General features: G+C 41.8%; 1 protein-coding gene across 1 annotated transcript; it reads left to right on the top strand.

The window, feature by feature from the left end:
- Positions 1 to 10,739: 10,739 nt before the first annotated feature.
- Positions 10,740 to 15,288, top strand: pim1 (Pim-1 proto-oncogene, serine/threonine kinase). Its single transcript, XM_066703609.1, has 6 exons — positions 10,740 to 11,159; positions 11,319 to 11,425; positions 11,594 to 11,644; positions 11,742 to 12,108; positions 13,086 to 13,262; positions 13,439 to 15,288. The coding sequence occupies exons 1-6, from the start codon at positions 11,084 to 11,086 to the stop codon at positions 13,609 to 13,611; spliced, it is 951 nt and encodes a 316-aa protein (XP_066559706.1). The 5' UTR covers positions 10,740 to 11,083; the 3' UTR covers positions 13,612 to 15,288.
- The last annotated feature ends 312 nt before the right edge of the window (positions 15,289 to 15,600 follow it).

The following is a 15,600-nucleotide window of genomic DNA, read 5'->3' as shown; positions in this document are numbered from 1 at the left end:
ACACAGCTTATAAGGTTAACCAAGGAAACCCAAAGATGAGTGAGGGCTAATATTTCCAAGGTACGGAATTCATTAGGGCAAAGACTGTTAGACATGCGTTTAACTTATGGTAGGACAGACGATCAAACCATAATAATCACAATCATAATTATAGCCAGTGGTAATAAAATCAGATAAAAACTTTTTTTGTTTGGTCAGATCTTTTCCCACTTAGACTACTGCCCCCCCCTCCCCCCCACCACACACACACCTACCTCACTGCCTGCACAGGAACTAAACCCTATCCAATGAAATGCATTAAATGAAGTTGTAACTTCCTCAGCCTTGACTTCATAATTATGTATCCAAAGTATAAGAGGAAGATCTGATGGTTGCAGAATGGCAGACATTTCTTTTTGTGTAGTTAGGGTTGCCATAAAGTGCTTTACGGGAATAGAGGAAATACAAAAATAAAATAGTTAACAGTTAACAGTAAAAGTATTAGTATCCTGTTAATGAACAATCTAATACACGTTATTTGGGAACAATTTATTATAAGGGGCAATTGGCTTAATAATGGCTTGTAATAACAAAATCATAATCTCAAGATAACAGCTAGTATCACAAACTTTGAATGACAAAAGTTAGATAAGCCTCACCTTCATGTAAAGGTTATCAATTTATAGCTACAGAGCTGATCGTTTGAAGTACTTGATTGATGGGTAGAAAAGTGTGAGTGTATGAATTTAATGGAGTTTGAATGTGCCGCCATGTGCACGAGGGAGTGAGGAAGGGTTGGTTCATGTGAACACCTGTGCTGTTTCATAAGTACGTTACAGGAAATGCTAGGCAAATAAACCGAGAGGTGTGGTAGTAAGGGAAGATGGATTATCAAGACCCCAAGCAGCACAGGGGGAGACAGATCTGTAGCAACACATTACCAAAAGCTCTAGGTGAGGAAAACCAGTTCTTGTGCTGCAAGTGTGACTGGTTCATTTCAAGTTCTAACATTGATCTAGTGGGATGAGCAAAGGACTTGACCTGTGACACATCCCATCCTTCTCGCAATGATGTTGGTGATACAGGGTGTGGTTTCGATCTTGACAGGCCTGGGGTTGGCAGGCCTGAACTCGCCCAAGCTGCGAAGAGCACAACACAGAAACTGCCTGGGAGTTTTCGTTTTCTCTTTAATAGAGTGAGAGGGTGACGAAACGCTCATTCCCACGCTGCGCTTCTAGGCACTGCTCTGTGCTGGCTCTCCTATATGTGTGAGATGTCACCCTGTGTGATGCAAGTCCTGCAATAAGAAAATTGAAGAAGAAAAATAGCTATTCATAGGATTAACTAAAGGCGGGGAGCTTCTACCTGGAAGTTAGAAATCTGTTTTACAACTTGATCAACAACAATCCGCAACAGAGGTGCTGGGAACAAAACTGTTCCATCTTAAAGTGGTTCAGCCTTCAATAGTAATAGTAGAGAGTGCCTGTGTGACTTCTTTCATAGGCTGGCGGCCGTGTGTGGCTTGGAATTAGGACAAAATTTGGTTGTGGAAAATCTGCATTGTCTACTTTGACCAAAGGGCTTTCATTTTGCAGTAATGGTTTCTGCAGTCTTCCAGTCGTGGTTAAACTATACATTTTACCACACTTTAATTTATTGGGGGTGGGGATGGAATTCCATTTTAATATTCACACGCCACATCTTTATTTTGCTTAAATGCATGACTGTGAGCAGTTTAAATTATACATAGCATGTCTGTGCTTTTTTCTTTGCCATTGTTAGACACATGTAAACAATACAATATGTTGTTTCGATATAATCTCTTCAAGTTCGACATTCAAGTTGGATGTTTTCTAGACTTAATACTCTGTTATCTTTCAGTTGTGACTCAGTACATCTGACATGTGCATTGCTGCCCTTTGCAGAGTCACACTGCAAAAGCCTCTGGTGTATAATCATGTATATATGAATACATGTGACATTCCAACACAGTTCTGAAAGCAAGACTCACATGGCCAATCTAATCAATCAGTGAACAACCAAAATCTTAAAGAGGCCATCTGTGCCATTGACAAGAGGACCACTTACAGCCTCTCAGTCATTCTAACCCATGTGAGCTCTGGAATTCTTGCAAAGAACATTGTAATCTTTTAGACGCACTGATACAAATTCCTCATTATGCCTCCTGAAAATGGTAGCGACTTATAATAGAGCTGGAGGCAACGGCAGTGAGAACAACATGATTTAATGGGCATGCCTGCTGCTCAAAGGTCAGGGAGCTGCCAGGCACATGTGCTTCCTGCTGAGTGCAATAAGTTCACCTTTTCTGTCTTTTACATGCTACTTGCCTTGCAGAGGCTACAGGAGTATAACTATTAAATTGCAATCACATCCTGATCTTTAGTGGCACTCTGTTAAGTGCCTGTACTAAGTACTAAGTAATGCAAACTATAACACGATCAAATGCAGTGTTTGGAGGTGGCAGATTACAAGTAATAGCATTACTGTAATCACATTACAAAATATGAGTAATTGTAATCTATTGTAGGTATTCATGTTAATACTTGTAATATACTTGTATACATATATATTTGGGGGTTACTTTGGGGGAAATGAGCACACACTGATATTCCGAAAGAACATTGTTCAATATATTACTTAAACATAATAACAACTTTTCTCCATTTACAACAGGAGCTTGACTTCAACAAACATGATTTCAAGTATAATTATCAATCAATGTGCTGCACACGAGGAAAGTGAAAAATGAAGGTGATGAAAACAAAGCATATTTATTTTTGTTATTTCTAAACCAGGCAAGTTTATTTTAGTAAAAACATTGAAATAACCAATTATCCATGCACACTGTAGCATTGGAAATGTGTTAAGCAAACAGGATTCCATGATCTAGCACACCTAATTGAGGTGTAAAGTTTGGTTACATTGTGTAGCTTGCAAATTGCAAGTAAGTTTCAAGATTACAATTTCCAATACAATAGAGACATTGCAGAAAGTGAAGGTCTATGGTCGTGGTTGGCAGCTGCTGAAGGGCCAGAGTCTTCTGGTTTTTGTTTTACCTTAGCTCAAAATTACGTCATTGAACCCTTTTAAAAAATATATATCAATTAAACCACTTCAGAATTGTTCATAGGTTGTAAGCTGGTGAGGATACAAAGAAAGCTACAAAATCTTCAGCAATGTGGCCAGGGTTGTCCACCATTGTACTAAACTCTCAGATACAAACTTTAATAAAACAGAAAATGAGAAATAGAGAAAATAATATGCACCCTATCCACTGGCACAACAGTTATTTATACGCCGTGGCTGGGTAAACATTTATGTAAATATATATAAATACATAGTCTGTAAATGATCAATTATTACATTGTAACATCCTGATAGCTATTTTAAGTGTAGCTATTTTATGTTTGTGTTTGTTTATTAAAACAGAAATATGACACTGTGAGTAATCTAAAAAGTCATTAACATAGATTGAATATGGTACAGTTTAAGCAATTAAGTTATAAATTAATTAATTAAAAAAAATGCACTCTGTAAATTGCCCAGTTTAAACCAACCTTGCCTACACTGGATAGTAGTGTAGAAAAGCTCTGTGAGAAGGCACGTGCCATCAGTTCATGAGAAAAGCAAAGAGCAACAAAGCAGAGCAGTGTGATCATGCTAAACATTAATTAGGGTTAAACTAACTTGGTTTCCCACTTCATTGGCAACAGCAAAAAGACCTTTATCTGAGAAAAATAGTTTCTCACAATGTCACATGGCCGTCTGTCTTCTGGGGCGTGTCTCTCTGTCAGGGCTTGCATCCCCCACTATTCTCCACACTTAAATAAACAAAAAAACACAAAAAATATCATTCTAGTGGGAGATTGTTTACTATGTAATTTTCTTGAGTTATTTTTTTCTCATTAGGAAAAAAAGGTGTAAATACAGTATGGTGGGAAATGTCTAGTGATTTATTTATTTATTTTTGGTCTCAGGGACATGGTGACCACTTGCCATGTTTTGGGAATAGAGCCATGAAATAATTTCTATATAGAAATAGTCCAGCACAATGTGAGCCACATTTTCCCACGATCGGCCCTCTACACATCCAAGAGGCAGAACTGAGAGGAGAGAACAGAAAGGGATTCTCACATGTGATTGGCAAGCCTCCTAAACCACTTTTCTAAAAAGACTGCCCTCGGGTGTGCCGACAAACACTGTCATCTGGTTTCAGACCCTCTTACAGAACCTGTTCCCTGGCAAGAAAATTGAATACAGTGGTGTTGGTCTTGAATACGGTGGTTTGAAAAGGTAGGTTATGCAACACTCACATACTCAAAGTCAGGAGAGTTGTCAAGAACAGAACAGGACAGGACAGAAGTAACATCACAGTCACTACTATAATAAGAAACAAAAAACAATAATAAAGCTGCAATTATAGTACTAGGACGGGACAAAATGAATGCAGAAAATCTGGATCTAACACCTGAAATCAAAACACTATGTTCACTATGTATTCAGTCCACAGCAATCTGCATTTTGTGAATCCACTTTGGCTTTGATAACATGGAGGAGGTGCCAACTGTAGCCTTCTAACTTCCTAGGATAGATATTTGACCATTCCTCCATACACAGTCTCTGCAGCTCCTTCAGGTTGTGTGGCTTGCTCTTGTGGACAGCGCTTTTCGGATCATACCATACATTTGCTGGAGATTACTTTGCTTCTGCTTAGTGCCATGTGCCAGTTGGTTTTGCAGCTACAGTGCTGTGTGGTATGTAGTTTCCTGCCTTACCTATGAAGTGTTTGAATAATGCCAGCTCCCCGCATATCGCCTGTATCTGGTGTGCCTTCAGAGTTGAGGAGGGGGTGGTTTTTAGGATCATGCTATTTTTAGAGCTGGTGGGGATCTTAAAATGACAACTGTTAGGGGGCCCAGAAGACTCCTCCGACATCATCAGTATTTCTGATGATGTCAAGGGGTTCGGCTGAAAGATTTATCCCAGGGAAACACATGCACTCATAAAAGCCTTGCTGGGGGTCCTGTGACCCTGTTTCTAATGCCGTATGTAAGGATGATCTAACGGGGGATATGGTGTCTCTCTGTCATCAGCCTACTGCACAGGCAAAGTGGCCCATTGACAAAGGTCAGGGGTCACCACCTGCCTTCTATTCCTGGACTCTATGGAACAGTGATCCAGTTTAAGGAACCCTTCACTTCAACAATGGCCATTAAAATCGTGTTTATAAGCAATTGACTCTACACAGGACTGTTTCTACTGTGTTACAGAACTAAATAAGATGAATGAGAGGTTCAAATCTTACTCAGGAATGTAATATTACCAACACAGTGTTGTTCTAATTCAGTCCTTGATGTCTAAATAACCCTGCAGGTTTTATAGATCTCTTTAAATCACGCCTGGGAGTTCAAGTGATTCATAGTTTAACTTCCCAATTAAGAGCCCAGGTATGAAAATCAGAGGCACTCTGGCCCCCGGATCTGAAGGGCACTGTTTTACATCACTGTATATTTAAATGTTTTTGATCTTTGCTGTGGGCATTTGTCATTTCTGAAATATGATCACTTACATGTATTGCTGCATCTGCATACAATAGAGTTCCCCTAGAGGTCCTAAAATATATATTAAATACATAAATAATTTGAAATGCAGTTGTTATATTTTGATGTTTCCTGTGACAGGACAACAAGCAACTTAGCCCGTGCATCAGTCAGCCCTGGCACTGCAGAAAAGCCCTTCTTTCTCACTGAATCTCCTTGCAGACTTTCCCTTCATTTCTTAGTGTGAAGACCCCCCCCCTGCAGGCTCCCTCTCTAAATATATGTAACAGCTGTGGTTGGGAGTCAGCTGTTCAGCAGCTCTGCCAGAAACCACAAGTTGCAAATATTCCCATGTCTCTCCAGCAGCATTCTGATAGAGCTGTCCGGACTATAATAGGCAAGCGCTCACTTACGGTGGCCTCCCCGCACACTGCCTTTGCCATTTGCACCCCCTCTCTGCTCGCTATGGGAGTTCTCAATTGGGTATTTCCTCGTGTCAGCCTTTCTGGCTTCGAGGGCCCGAGGTGTTATTAGTGCTCAGCGAAAACTGCTGCAGAAAAGAAAAATAACGGAGACGAAAAGCAGTTTCAGACTGAAAACAGGACATGACTTAATTTTATTACTCGAAGATCTGAACTAAAAACAGGATGTCTAGATCACTCGGAACCCCACCCGCCATCCGAGGCTCTCTTCTGAAGCGGTCCTATAACTGTGCCATCACTCTTCTTATGAAGTTTAACCCTGCTGTGGTACCATGGGGTCTCTGTGACCCCACCCCAATGGTACAGTCAATGTAACTTTTTTCATGGTACCAGAGCAGGGTTAATCATACCTCACTTGTTTTCTTATTAGAGGAAAAGAGCACCCTTCTTACACAGGGTGTGAAAGTGAATTGAAATAAAGTCATTAAGACAAACCAATTAAGTATCTCTTACAAGTTTTATTTATGTAGGTTGTCGTTTTTTTCCATCATATTGTATCCTTAGGGTCTTGTCTATCTATCTATCTATCTATATGGAAGAAGCCATTCAAGGTGAGCTGTGAAATTTTGCATGCAGGGAGGCTAGTCAAGAGAGATTTGTAGCATTCCAATTCAAACTATGGCCCGCATAGAGTAGGTCATTGTGGAAAGGACAGATATGTTCGACGCGGCCATTGCTGGTCTTGGGGACCTCTGGTAGGGCAAATACAATATCCAGTTGCATTTTTGGCTCAATTTCTAATTGTTTTGCCTTACAGTCTAAAGTTTCCTGTTGCAATGTGTTCCGTTGGCAAGTGATGAGGAAATTACAGGATCATTTAATAAAGTTTAATAAACCCTGTCAGCAGGTCAGCAAGATAGAATGCCGCTCTTTCCTTTGAAGATTGTATAGCTGCTTTCATTGCAGCGAGGGGCTCGTGTTGTAATCATAGGTGCCCCCCGGTGAGCCGCCCCTCTCAAAGGAAATATTTGGTAAGATTCTTGGATCATTAAGCTACTACGGTTTACACATCAATTTGGGAAATATTCTGCAGATGCAGTAGTAGGCTGAGCAGAAATAAAGGTCAGTACCATTACACTAGCGGAATACGTTTCCCTGAGAACCTGAGCAATGAGATTTGTGATTAAGGCACAAATGTGAATATTTACTCATCTGCCAAATTAAAATTGGTTTTGAAAAATTTGAAGTTTACATTCAAGGTGCAAATTCCCTCTTTTCTATTATACAAATGTGTTGGGGGGGTGTTTGTGGCGGATGCCATTATAAATTATTTAAATATGCAAGTTGTATTTATGTATTTTCCAAATGAGATGGGGGGCAGTTTAATAAAGGTGTACAGTATCTCTCCTAGTTCAATTTCTGTCAGTTCTAGGAAATGTATTGCTATGGAAACAGGGTAAGAGAAGCAAGATTGGAAATATAACAAACCTTTTTGGGGGGTATAGAGACATTCATTCAATTTTGCTAGGAAATGAATTGTGATGGGTTTAGTAAAACAGGTTTATTGCTATTGCAACTGTTTGGTGATGCATTCCTAAGGAGCTCTTATTCAAATTACTTACATTTTTATGAAATAATCTTTTTGTAAAGTATGTTGCTTCTTTACATTAAATCCCATTTGAAAACAGTTTAAAGGTGTTTCTAGAATGCAGTTCAAACTGCTAATCTGGTTTAACATCTTGTATTAAATATGTGTGTGTGTGTGTGTGTGTGTGTGTGTGTGTGTGTGTAACCTCCCACTGTAACGTGCTAGACGATGAGAATATGCAATTAGCAGTGTAAACACTATATAATATATAATAATGCATGAAATGTTTTGATTCATGCCACGTTTAATACAAGTACCGTATGTGTAATGTGGGTGTGATTTGACGGTTAGGTCTTAGGTCGGAGTTGAATGGTCTTAAGGACATGTGGGATCGTTGCTTTGTCCAAAATTCAAATCTCCTCCCGTTTCACAAAAACTATCTCCTTCTCCCGCCCTCCCCTCCCCTCCCCCATGCAGTCCTGACACGCCGTGCATGGGGGATGGGATGGGCATTCCTGAATCCTGATGTGATGCAAAAACTTTTTTCCCACTAGCGACCTCTGTGTACGAATGATATAAAAAGGAGACATTGCTGCCATCCCCCCTTAAAAAAAAAAAACTGATGGGCGGGGAATGCGGTGCCTTTTATCTCCCATTTCCCACATCCTGTGTGACCGAGAAAGAGGCGGCCACCCAATTGGAAAAAAATGCCAGGAATGCTTCTGTTTTCCAGAGTTGCAGTCCAAAGACAGATTAGGATCGCCTGTGGTGTGTCCCCAGCTAAATGGAGAAAATATAATACGCAGACAAAGTAAAGACTTGTCTTGGAAAAAAGAAAAGAAATAGACTCTATTGAGGAATGGTGCACCTTAATAGTTCATGCATACACCGGATCGGTCTTTCAAACCGGTCCAGATTGCAAGTTCACTTCTGAGTCTGCAGCAAACTGCGCACACAGCATACACACACACACACACACATATAAACACACACACACATATAAACACACACACATATAAACACACACACACACACACACACATATAAACACACACACATATATAAACACACACACATATAAACACACACACACATACACACACATATAAACACACACACACATATAAACACACACACACATACACACACACATATAAACACACACACATACACACACACATATAAACACACACACACACACACACACATATAAACACACACACACACACATATAAACACACACACACACACACAAATATAAACACACACACACACACACACATATAAACACACACACACACACACACACACACACATATAAACACACACACACACACACAAATATAAACACACACACACACACACATATAAACACACACACATATAAACACACACACACATATAAACACACACACACACATATAAACACACACACACACACACACATATAAACACACACACACACACAAATATAAACACACACACACACACACACATATAAACACACACACACACATATAAACACACACACACACACACATATAAACACACACACACACAAATATAAACACACACACACACACACACACAAATATAAACACACACACACACACAAATATAAACACACACACACACACACACTCAGTAGCTACCGGCCAGTTTACAACTCGGTTGAGGCGATAAAGCATAATTACTAGAGGAATAAATAGAAAAATGCGTGGCATCCCACTCATTATAAAACAATAACGCAGTAAGGGAAAGCATTGCTACATGCTCTTTGTGCTTTAAAAATAATCGTATTTACTGGAACATACATTAAAAGGATGCTATTTCCAGTAATGTATATTTACGACGATGCTTGCAGACTAGACCTCGATAAATAAATATGTCCACAGTATAGCGAGAGTCGTGATTGGTTAACGAACCGTGATACTTGGCTGCAAATAATCCAATAGTTTATTTATAAACGGTAGGTTAATTAATTGATACATTTGAGAAATAAGAAAATGCAGGTCTCCGAGTGTGTGTGGGAATCTGACACACGGTGCAATTGTGATGCTGTATTTGAGACGTTTGCCAACCAAATTAAATTGTGATTCATACTATTTAAAATATCATTATGTAAGCATGCTTTTTCAACATTAATATATGCAGTTTTAGACAGCTTTATATATTATTATTATTATTAATGTAACAAAACCCATATGTATTTTGAAAACCCACCTGACTCAAGCACTGCTATTCAGAAGTGCTGCAGTTCAGGTACAGCTTGAACAGGCAGACTGCGTCCTAAGCAAGGCGCTATATCACACCAGTAACACAAATACGTGGGCAGGTAAGCAAAAAAGTTGTGTCCTTAGTTTCGAGTCTGTGAACTATCTTTAACCTGAGGTCATCGGAGCAAAATGATTGGAAAATATTTAGCTACTGCAGAAAAGCGAAATACACGTGGCTGTTCCTAAGACAATGGAGCACCCCCCCCCCCCCCCCCGATCAAAAGACCTTTATCTCACTGTTTGGTGTCTCGCAATAGAATAAAAGCGTCTTGTTTGACGTGGGTGTGTTAACTTTCTCCACAAGTTGTAATACAGTTTCCAACCCAATGACAAGAACAATCATACTAATCAGACCCAGAGCATGCTACACACAGGGATCTTGCTGCAGAAACAAAAGCCCTGTCTCCTAAATCTCCCGCCAACAACGTGATCCCGTTTTAAATCAAACTCGGGTCCCATCCCGCCGCATTGCAAAGTTAACACAAGGACACCAGCAGCCAGACTGGGAGGGGGTGACTACTTTTATTCCGTATTTGCATTAAAGTCTCCCTTTCTGCAGGAGCATCCCTGCATGAGGAGTTTGTTATGGTGTGTAACAAACAGTGGCGCCTTTCAGCTAAGAGAAGTGTATAATCAAATCCGTAGTGTTGTCAACTTCAAGGTCAAAGCATATGCACGTTACGGCATTATTGTCTGGGTTTTTATATATATAATATTTTGGCGCGTTTTAATTCCCGCCACGTCGTGTCTAGCCGAGCTCATTCTCCTTTTTTTTCTCTTTATTTGTATATATGATTGATGTGGAACTTGAAAGCGAAGGACTAATCCGGATTGGCTGGGGGCGGAAAGGGGCGGCGCAATCGCAGGGAGACCGCCATAGCCTCTCCCTTTTTACTATGGGTATATTAGTGTGTTGCCAGAGCATTGCAAACAGCGGAGAAAGCCGGTGGTATCGTGATTGCAGCACGACGGCAATACACGCATTATTATTGTTCATATTGTTATTTATTTTTGATTACGCTCAAATTTATTTTCCATTGGCGTTGGACTTGTGCTACCTGACTTTCTCCCGGACCCTCCGCTGCAGGACCTCTGAAAGCAGAAAAAGCACGGATCCGCCTCGCCGCATGCCGAGGGATTTACTGTGCGTCGGCTCCGACAACGTGGATCTTCTGTAGCCGAGGCGCCCGGATCCGAGAGCGGTGTCTGTTCGGGGGGGAAGACCCATTTGGATTTAATCGGTTGGGAAGAAAAGGCATGCTGCTGTCCAAGTTCAACTCTTTCGCACACATCTCCACCGTGGATATGCCGGCTAAGATCCAGCTCCAGCAAGGTGAGCGGGCGACTGCGGGCTTTGCAGGGCGAGAGGACCAGTGCGCCGATGCAATCCTATCTGTGTGGCGGCGGGGGCGCGGAAAACACCGCACGATTTAAACGGATAAAAACATGTCTAAGGCATGCTCTAAATGGGTCTCTTTGGTTGAATTTACAGTGAAAGAGAGGGAACCCTTCGAGAAGGCGTACCAGGTCGGCTCGGTGCTGGGCAGTGGCGGCTTCGGGACGGTCTATGCCGGCTTCAGGACCGCTGACGGGGCGCCGGTAGGTTTTTCTTTTACCCCCGTTTATGAACTGCGACTTATCCTATTCTTGTCCGTTTAACTTTTCTAGTTTGTCTCAGTCAGTCTGTATGTGTGGTTCTGTCTATCTGCGTTATTTATTTTGATTTAGACCATATACTAACGGATTACATTGTGTTCACCTTCACAGGTTGCTATTAAACATGTGGCGAAGGACCGGGTCTCCGACTGGGGCGAACTGGTAAGCGAATTAAGCAATTGCAACCTAATAATTATATATTAAATGAAATGCATGCGTTCATTAACTAATGCATGTGTTTTTTTGTATGTGTGTGCAGCCTAACGGATCCCGGGTACCCATGGAAGTGGTGCTATTGAAGAAGGTGGGCACTGGGTTTCGGGGGGTCATCAAGATGCTGGACTGGTACGAGCGGACGGACAGCTTCATCATCGTGATGGAGCGGCCGGAGCACGTCAAGGACCTGTTCGACTTCATCACGGAGAAGGGCGCCCTGCCCGAGGAGCTGGCCAGGAACTTTTTCCGCCAGGTGCTGGAGGCGGTGCGGCACTGCCACAGCTGCGGCGTGGTGCACCGGGACATCAAGGACGAGAACCTGCTGATCGACCTCCGGAACGGCGAGATGAAGCTCATCGACTTCGGCTCCGGGGCGCTGCTCAAGGACACGGTGTACACGGACTTCGACGGTAAGAGCCGCTGCGGGGGTTCAAATCGGGGGATGGGTGCTGACGCGGGAATTGGCGATGCCGTTGGGTGGCGGGGGGTCGGTGTTTGGTGGTTTGTTGTGACCGGGGTCGAGTGGGTTTATCAGGGGAAGGTTACTAAGGCGGTTGTTGGGAGTGTGCGCCGCTGGGGGCGCTGCGGCGGCGGCGCGGTGTTTGTTTGAGTCGGCCGCTCGGTGCGGGTCCTGCGAGACGCGTGATCGGATGCGTAACGTCTGTTTGAAAACAAAGGAACCCCCCCTAGTAACGGACATGTGGCCGGTGCTGGGCTCGCACTGGGCCGAGGCTGATACCCGATATGGCGGTATTGTGTCTTGTCTTTTCGCTGCGGAGCACAATGGCTATTTTTAGACCCGGGGATTGAGGAAGGGGGGGAATCGGCAAACCCAGGTGCCGGATAGGATTCACCCGGATAGCGCCTGATTCCGACATGAGTGTTTTGAAATCGGAGCTGCTAGGCCGGGTCATGCGCCCAGTCTCGGGGTTTCGGGTTTCCTTTTATGCTCTGGTATCGGGTGACTCATAGTTAGCCTGTGTTTTGTTTATTTGCATTTTGTATTTACCTAATATGACTACCTATTTAAAAGTGCCGCTTTTTAACTTCTTCGTATTAGTTCTAACATTACTCTGATATACATTTGGTTTTCAAACGCGCCACACGGCTTTTCAACCCGAACAGAGAGGCCTTGTCGACGCTGTGTCCGCTGGGGCGCCGCTCGGCGGGTCGCGCCGGCTCTACAACTCTGTTTGTAAACATCGTCACATGGCAACAGAGCTGCGTGCGCCTGCGCAGGAGGAACGCGCATTCGTGTCCCGGATTTAGTAAACCGCGCGGGTTTAAAATCCTGCAGTGTGCTTTTACTATAGAACCGTTTGATTTTCTAAAGCTTTACATTCGGAGTGTTCTAGAAACTAATGACCTTTTCATTTCTTTTTATCAGGAACCCGAGTGTACAGTCCTCCGGAATGGATCAAGTACCACAGATATCACGGCAGGTCAGCGACAGTCTGGTCACTGGGGGTCCTCCTGTACGACATGGTTTGTGGAGACATCCCCTTCGAGCAGGACGAAGAGATCCTGAGGGGACAGGTCCTCTTCAGGCGGAGAATATCAACAGGTGAGCGACTCATTTTCTCCATCCCTTCTGCCTGGATAGACTAGCAACCTGTTTGGTTCATTTTTTTCCCTTGAATGAATCCATTCAATTCTTAAATGTAGACGTTATAACTAAACTACATTGCATTGTGTTGTGAAATGCCTTCGTAACCAAGCTTTGTTTTTGTGTCCCTGCAGAGTGTCAACAGCTCATCAAGCTCTGTCTGTCTCTGCGGCCCTCAGAACGGCCCTCGTTTGAGGACATTATTAACCACCCCTGGATGCAGGGGACTGCAGTGTCTACAGACTTCACAGAGATCATCCTGCACAGCCTGAGCCATGAGCCCACAGCCTTCACTGCCAGCAATTAACTAAGAAACAAAGGACTTGCATATATAGTAATAGATAACTATTTATATATTTCTATTAAACACAAACTGACAATGGAAGAGATGCTTGCCAAGGCAATACAAGCAGAACTGTGCTGACGGAGGCAGGGGGCAGGGTGTGGCCTAAAGCATGCCACCTCTCTCCTCCTCTTTTCTTTATTTATTTTTTTTCCTGTGGGAGGAGAATTAAGGAGAACCAAATCACCCAAGCCTCTATTGATGATGGAAATACGGTGAGGAGGGAGGCTAACAACTGCAGCCCTCCCCCATCCTCCCTCCTCTTTGAGTCTATGCACCGCATAGCTGTTTACTACGGCTGCTTCAGGGCTCCTGAGTACAGCTACAGGCTCCAGATGTCACAATCCTTACTGTACAACAAGGGCATACATCCTCTTAACTAAACCGCTCAACAGTGGACCAGGACTGTACGAGTAGTACTGCTGTAACGAATGCCAAACTACAGCTACGGCTGCAGCTACTACAGAATGAACCTGCACGTGAACAAACACTTGAGCACCGTGCATACAACAAAAAGCCAGACTTTCATGAATAAAATAATTTAATAAATTAGTGCCTTCTTTGCAAGTTAGATCGTCTGGGACTGTGAAAAATACTTGAAATTGTTATACCACTTTGTTCCTTAACTGGACTCTTGCTTCCGTCTCTTGCTCTTTGGCGGATCCAATCTGGTCTGCCCCTGCACTCATCATCAAATCGCAACCGGGTGACCTCATCGACCTCTGCAAACTCAACAGAAAGACTGACCTCACTTGACTCTTTACTCTACCCTTCATTCTAGCCTCCTCTAATCGCCCTGAAAGCCACGGCACGCTGGGACAAAGTCATGAATGCACAAGCAATGCAACCACAATTTTGTTATTTTTTTGTAAATGTGTGTATATATGTACATTTGTTTTGCGTTTAAATTCCGATATGGAATATTGTAAAACAGTTTATTTTAATGTATTGTTTTTTTTATTTTTCTTCCTAAACGCAACTTGTGGGATTATTTATTTATTTATAGAGAAATGTTTCCTTCCCAGCACAGCTGGTTTCATTCCACAATGTTTTTGAAGGGCCCACAATTTGTTTTAATGTTCTCTTTATTTATTATATATATTTTTTACCATATTTATGGTTTGAAATGTAAAATTCAGTTTTGAACAATTTCAATATATATTTTCTCTGTGTAAATAACCTCCTAAGCACTTCTTATTTTTCAATGCATGGTGTATTGAATGTGTACTGAAATGGTAAAAAAACAACTGTTGGGTTTTGCTTACCTTTTTGTTTTTGTTATGTCTGCCGTGCATTTGTTTGGGTTGAAAGTATCCCTTTTTTTTTTTTTTTTTTTTTTTTGGTCTATTTGGTTTTGTACATATTTTTTTTTTTTTTTCTCTAAACTAGCAGTTGCATGTATGCAGCTTGAATTTCTCATGAGTTAGAATTGTAAATTATACTAGAATAAAAATTATTTTTATACAATTTCAATAAATATTTTTTTTTTTTTTTGCCTTACATTTTGACTTGTGCATTTATTTGGTTTTGGTATTTAACCAAAACCATTCTCTTACAGGTGTTTATCATTAAAATGTGTGAATGCAAGAAGCCTTTCATAAACATTTCACCTCTATGAATAAAATATTATTCAGACCTTTATATTTATTAATTTTCTCACTTCAGAATAACAAACATAAATGCTCAGTACGTCCTGTTTTGTCGACCTTCAATACAAGCTTTATAATTTGTCTTGTGATGGGAGCACTCGCATAAACCTGAAGTGTTCATGCAAGTGTTATGTTCAGAGCACAGGGTAAGAATTAATGCAGTTTATTTAAGTAAGACCACTTGTAATGAATCACTTAATACTGTTGCTGCTTCACTTCCAGCTAGAATGCTATTAAATAGTAATTTTTGTAATAATCTCAGATGAATAGTTAGGATGAACTGTACGTGGGGGGCTGAGGGCCG

Source organism: Amia ocellicauda, chromosome 5 (assembly GCF_036373705.1).
Source record: "Amia ocellicauda isolate fAmiCal2 chromosome 5, fAmiCal2.hap1, whole genome shotgun sequence".
In the NCBI taxonomy this organism is placed as follows: Eukaryota; Metazoa; Chordata; class Actinopteri; order Amiiformes; family Amiidae; genus Amia; species Amia ocellicauda.
Note: the sequence above shows the minus strand (reverse complement) of the source record. Positions and strands in the feature narration are given on the sequence as shown.